This window comes from Arvicola amphibius, chromosome 1, assembly GCF_903992535.2.
Source record: "Arvicola amphibius chromosome 1, mArvAmp1.2, whole genome shotgun sequence".
In the NCBI taxonomy this organism is placed as follows: Eukaryota; Metazoa; Chordata; class Mammalia; order Rodentia; family Cricetidae; genus Arvicola; species Arvicola amphibius.
In genome coordinates, this window is record NC_052047.1 from 173,711,973 (window position 1) to 173,718,407 (window position 6,435).

The following is a 6,435-nucleotide window of genomic DNA, read 5'->3' on the forward strand; positions in this document are numbered from 1 at the left end:
CTTCATACCCTGCCATAAACTGTACCTGTTTCTGCGCTTCTACTTTTTGCTTTCTGGTTGGGTCAATTGCATCTACCATCCATTTGATAGTAAAGTATGTTACTGCACCAAATATTGTTAAACGGAATATTAAACCAACAACTTCGTTCCGACTCAATGGACGAGAAAAGGCTTCAGCATGTACCATCTTGACTGTAAACCTTAAAAAGAGAGAGAGAGAGAAAAGTCACTAGGAAATAACAGTATTTGTTAAAATTGGGAGAGAAAGTAGATTTAACTAAATAAAAGAAACTTCTGGTCAAAATAAAACATTGGTTTTTGTTTAAGTGTCTTATTTGAAGGACAATCATCTTTTTAAATGTTAAGTAAACAAACACATTAAAAGCTTCCCTTAGAAACTGCAGTAGATTAGATACAGGTTTAGTTAGAGGACAAATACTTTTAAAAGTACAGTGGAACTCTGGCATGATGGCACACACCTTTAAAGCCAGCACTCAGGAGGCAGAGGCAGAGCTTTGTGAGTTCGGTGCTAGCCTGGTCTACAAGAGTAAATTCCAGGACAGTCAGAACTACACAGAGAAACCGTCTCAAGAAAAAAAAGTATAGTGGAGATATTATATTACTCTTAGCTATTAGATGTTTCAGAGAACCTGGAAAACAATTATTTTAATTTTAATCCCACTGCATAAAAGGAGGCTAACAAGAGTTTTACTAATACAAGAATATAAATTTATTCTATTATGTGCCGGGCGGTGGTGGCGCATGCCTTTAACCCCAGAGGCAGGAGGATCTCTGTGAGTTCGAGGCCAGCCTGGTCTACAGAGCTAGTTCCAGGACAGGCTCTGAAGCTACAGAAAAAGCCTGTTTCGAAAAAACAAAACAAAACAAAATTCTATTATGCATAACAAATACCAAGTCATTTTTTGAGAGTGAAATCTAACTACAAACTGACTCGTTTTTCTCATATACTTATGTTTAAGGATTTTAAAACCTGTTCAAATCTAAATATGCATTTTTGATTGTTTATTTTTGTTTCTTGAGACAGAGTTTGTCTGTGCAGCCCTGGCTGTCCTGGAACTAGCTCTGTAAACCAGGCTGGCCTCAAACTCACACTGCTAAATATGCAGTTTCTTAATTAATAAGTGGCATTAAATTCTTTGAGCAATTCTTTGCTTTCAACAAAGTAAATATGAAGCAAGAACTTTCAAAAATTTTAAACCATGAAAATTAGTGTTTGGTTATCTGGGGATTCAGCCTAACAAGTGAAAGATCCTGGGTTTGGTCTTCAGTTTAGGGTACAGGAGTTACAGTACTTGCTGGGGAAAAAATGCAAACTGTAGTAGGATACTACTGTGAAGATGTATTGCTGTTATTGGTGTAACAAAAAGTCAAACAGCCAATAGGTAGGCAAGATAGGCGGAACTTGCAGGAGAGGACTGGAAGAGGAAAGAGACTAAAACGGAATCAGACAGAATTAAGGAGAGGTAAAAAGTCACGTAACAGGGCTGGAGAGATGGCTCAGTGGTTAAGAGCATTGCCTGCTCTTCCAAAGGTCCTGAGTTCAATTCCCGGCAACCACATGGTGGCTCACAACCATCTGCAATGAGATCTGGTGCCCTATTCTGGCCTGCAGGCATACATGCAGACAGAATATTGTATACATAATAAATAATAAATAAATATAATAAATTAAAAAAAAAGAAACAATAAAAAAAAGTCACATAACAGAATGCAGATGAATAGAAACAGGTTAATCTAAGTTATAAGAGCTACTGGGTCAAGTCTAAGCTAAAGGCCAAGCTTTCATAATAAATAATAAGTCTCTATGTAGTTATTTGTAAGCTGGCGGGACAAGAAAATCCAACTACAGCAAACTGTACATTTGGCAAGTGATTAAGACCTAGAATATATAAAGCATTAAAAAACTTAAAAACACAAATACCCAATCACTAAATGATAGCCTAATGAGTTGACTAGCCGGTTCTCAAAGGAGTAAATACAAATGAACAATAAATATTTTAAAGTGTTCAACATTTTTAGCCACCAAAGAAATGCAAATGAAAACCGCCTTGTCATTCCATCACACCCTGTCAGCATGGCTAATGTCAAAACAACAACAACAACAAACATTAGTGAGTATGTGCAGAAGCAGGCATCATATCTAGACAGTACTAGTGGGTATGAGAGTTGCTGCAACCCCTACAGAAATCGGTATGGAGATAACCACAGCACACATCCAGAGAATTGTAAGTACACCAGCAGATACTTGCACAGTCATGCTTTTTGCTGACCCACTCACAATAGCCAAGATATAGAATTAGCCTAGATGTCCATCAACAGAAGAATGGATAGAGAGTATGGTACACAATGGGGTCTTAGTGAGCTAGAAAGAAGACCCAATTACATTTTCAGAAAAATTAATGGAAACTGGAGGTCATTATTATAAGTAAATAAGCAGGATCAGAAAGACCAATTTTGCATGTTCTCTCAGAAATCTATATTTAAATTATAGGCTGGTGTTGGTGGTGGTGCATACCTTTAAATGCAAGATGCGGGAGGCAGAGATAGGTGGATTTTTGTAAGTTCAAGGCCAGCCTGGTCTATAAAGCGAGTTCTAGGACAGCCAGAACTACATGGAGAAACCCTGTCTAAAAAAAAAATAAATTTAAATTTAGAAATGCACACATGCATAAAAGTAGGGAATGTAAGCACAAAGGGACAATGAGAGGAAAGGAAAAGGTCTAAAGTAGTGGTCCCAACCGTGGGTAGAGACCCTTTTGGGGGCCACAAATCAGACTCCTGCATATCAGGTGTTTACACTATGATTCATGACAATAGCAAAATTATTTTATGATTGGCAGTCACCACAACAAAAGGAACTGTATTAAAGGGTCACATTAGGAAGGATGAGAACCACTGGTCTAAAGGGAAGGGCGAAGCAGGGAGCAAGAGAGGATAATGGATTGACTGTATGTGACATGAAAACAAAAGGAAGACCTGGGTATGGCTCATGCATGTAATCCCTGCACTTGGAAGGCTGAGGCGACTGCCATGAGTTAGAGGCCTGTCAAGAGGACAGACTGAGTTGTAGGACAGCTTGGACTACGGTGAGATCCTGCCTCCATAAACAATAGGTTACACAGAAGACCCTATCATAGCTGGGCAGCTGTAGAACATCCCTTTAATCCCAGCATTTGGAAGGCAGAGACAGGTGAATCTTTGTGAGTTTGAGGCCAAGCTGGTCTACAAAGTGAGTTCCAGAACAGCCAGAGCTGTTATACAAAAAACCCTGTCTCAAATTAAAAAAGGAAGAAAAAAAGGAAAAAAAGCCTTATCACAAACAAAAGAATACAGCCATGGACAAGGGAAGGGAGGTGATGTGACTACTTTTAAATATGGTACAGCTCTGAGCAACTACAACAATCAAGGTTCACAGCAGGAATTCACTCCAGTGTCAAAGGCAGTACCTTCACAAAATAAGTTTAGCAGGTAGGATGTGACTATCACATTAGGAGATAGGATATTGGGGTCCAACAATGTCATTAAGCCTTGACAAGTGCTGAGAGAGGGGAGAAGAAAAAAATACACATACATATTAACTCAGTGGAAATAAATGAACCAGAATCTAGACTGCTAATTGGGTACTGCAAAGACTATTCTTTATGTTCCTTCTAGCTCTAAAACACTTTTCTTACTATTGCTAAATTAAAATGCTTCTCATTGGCTTCCTCTGGAATAGCTCTAATATTTGTTTATAGTAAAGAAAATCCTCCTTATTCTTTCAATCATCCAACAGCATTTTTCTAAAGCATTCTAAGTCAGTGTTCACACTCCTGTTATTACATTAAAATCACAATAATTATTTAAACAAGTAACTGAACGCCCTCATTTTGGATAAAGAAACTTTGGCCTAGGATGGTAAGTAGTTCATTCAATAAGAAAGTGCCCACTACATTTAATATATAATAATGGCCAATATAGAATAACTCGAAAATACAGTTCAACTATATTAATTACTAAAGAAAAAAAGTGGAACTAACTTAGCCACCAAATTATAATTGCCTCATGTAACAAAGTACAGATTAGTATCCACACATTAGTACGGCTTTCAAAAATATGACACACAACAATCAACTTCTCAAAGGACTTGAAATTTGTACTTCCTTTGTCTTTATCCCAATAAAGCTGCAAACACAATTGCTAATAATCCAATAGGTGGGATAAGGACTTTGTGAACTTAATCTGTGAAGTCATGATATTCCAAAAAAGTTTTGTTTATTAGAAGATTCGGTCAGAGCTGGGTACAGTGGCAAAAGCCTGGGAATCTCAGCACTCAGGCTATAAGAAGATTTAAGGTTCAAGGCTAACCTGGGCTGCATAGGGTTCAAGAAAAAAACTACGCTACACAAAACACCCCTGCCTCCTAAATAAATAAATAAATAAATAAATAAATGGAAGTTTAAGTTGGGTAGTCACTGAATTACAAAGGTATATCAGGGCTATGGGCTGTTTCCTAAGCACATTTTCTTAAAAGTCATCAAGACAGTAACAATTTTTAATCCTACCAAAATACAGCCAAGAGACAATTCTTCCTATTCCAATATGAACGATGATGCGAGGCAGATTAAAGACTACTGCATGTCTGCCGGGCGGTGGTGGCGCACGCCTTTAATCCCAGCACTCGGGAGGCAGAGGCAGGCGGATCTCTGTGAGTTCGAGACCAGCCTGGTCTACAAGAGCTAGTTCCAGGACAGGCTCCAAAGCCACAGAGAAACCCTGTCTCGGGAAAAAAAAAAAAAAAAAAAAAAAAAAAAAAAAAAAAAAAGACTACTGCATGTCTACCTTCCTAAGTGACTTCAAAATCTTGAAATAAAACCGAAACGTCCTGGCAGAATAAGGTCATTACAGTCCCTTATCATTACAAAAGTGTGTACAATAAAAGCTGCAAACGTAGAGAATGTATTTCAATTTTGCATAAACACTAATTTTGGCAAAAATATTCACACTGCTGTATACAACCAAGAAACACCACAAAACCGGTATGATTCATTGTTATCTTTAGACAAATACAATTTTAAACCGTTTCATTTTAAACTCTAGTTTCAGCGTGGACGCCGTATCTCTGAGCAACTTACTAACGCTTATTATACTGCAGTATTTTCTTCCTAAGTCACTGCAGTAGTCTACGAATGGTCTTTCCACTAGTTCTGTCGCTATCAAGGCCCACGGATGCAGCCCGTGACAATGAATGCCTGCCAGGCTCCGCGTAGAGGACAGGTCATTGTGAACATTAGCATCTTCTGTGAAAGCATGGCCAGCCCTGATGAAAACACCTCCGCCTTTGCACAAAGAGGGAGGTGCAGGACCGGCACGAGCGGACCGGTTCTTTCCAGCGCCTTCCCACAAGCCCAGTCCTGAGATCGCCCAGAGCGCCCCCAATCCTCCAAGTGACCAGGCCGCCTACAGGAGATGTCCTTGCGAGCGGCCCAAGTCTCCCGCCAGCGCCGAGACCTGAGGGCTCGAGCCGGGCCGGGCGCCAAGGCGAGGCCCCGGACGCCCTTGGAGGTTAATCCGCTGGATCCGGCTGGGCCGGGGCGGCGCTCAAATGTGACTGGTGGGGGGACGGGTGACTGCCGGGCTGGGCTTCCCCAGGTGAGCGCCGGGCCCTCGGGGACCCCGGAGGGATGGGGGACACACCTGGCCCGGCCCCGCGGGAACCCGCTACTCACCCAGAGGCAGGACCAGAGGCGATAGGAGCCCTAGCCCAGCCTCGCACAGGAAAGAAATGCCGCCCGGGAGAGTACGCTTCCGGCCGGTGCCCCGCCCCCCCCCCGCACGGAGCATGCGCAATTCTTGCCTAGCGCTGCAGTCTAAACTCGTCCTGTACCTTAGTACCTGCTGTGCCGATAGGTTCAGAAAGATGGATAGGATGTACCTGACGCTTCCCGAAAGCGCTGAGTTCAGCTTCAGCGACTCAGAAACTGAACTGGGGAAGACGCTTGACACATGAAATCCCTGTGCTGCTCTGGAGCTGCATGCAACCCTGACAGAGGAGCCTTTTACGGAAGGCAAAGAGGTGCTTCCTTGGTTTGATAAACTTCCACGGTCCTCTGCAAGACCTCATGCTGCTGCGCAGACGCGCATGGCCTCACCATCTGCCTTTCGGTTTCTAGGGTGAGCTCACCCTCCTCCGCGATCTCTGTACTGACATCTGGAGGTGGCGCCTGAGAATCCGCGGAACGCATGAGCAGCCGGGCGGACCAGGCAGTTGGTCAGAATAGGGCATCTGGTGACAGGTTTTGCATGTTGATGACTTTTCTTTTACCCCGTCCTCTTGCAAAGTGGGGTACGTGACACCGAGCTCCCAAAGAACCATATCTGAAAACCAACCTCTGCTGACTGCGTATACTAGCAAGGAATGAAATAGTAGACACT

General features: G+C 42.1%; 1 protein-coding gene across 1 annotated transcript in view; it reads right to left on the reverse strand.

The window, feature by feature from the left end:
• The window catches only part of Atad1 (ATPase family AAA domain containing 1), a 43,665-nt gene extending 37,856 nt beyond the window's left edge, over window positions 1–5,809 (reverse strand). The window contains 2 exon segments of the mRNA XM_038341594.1: window positions 21–200; window positions 5,730–5,809. Coding sequence (XP_038197522.1) covers window positions 21–187 — 167 coding nt within the window. The 5' untranslated portion in view covers window positions 188–200; window positions 5,730–5,809.
• Between the last annotated feature and the right edge of the window lie 626 nt (window positions 5,810–6,435).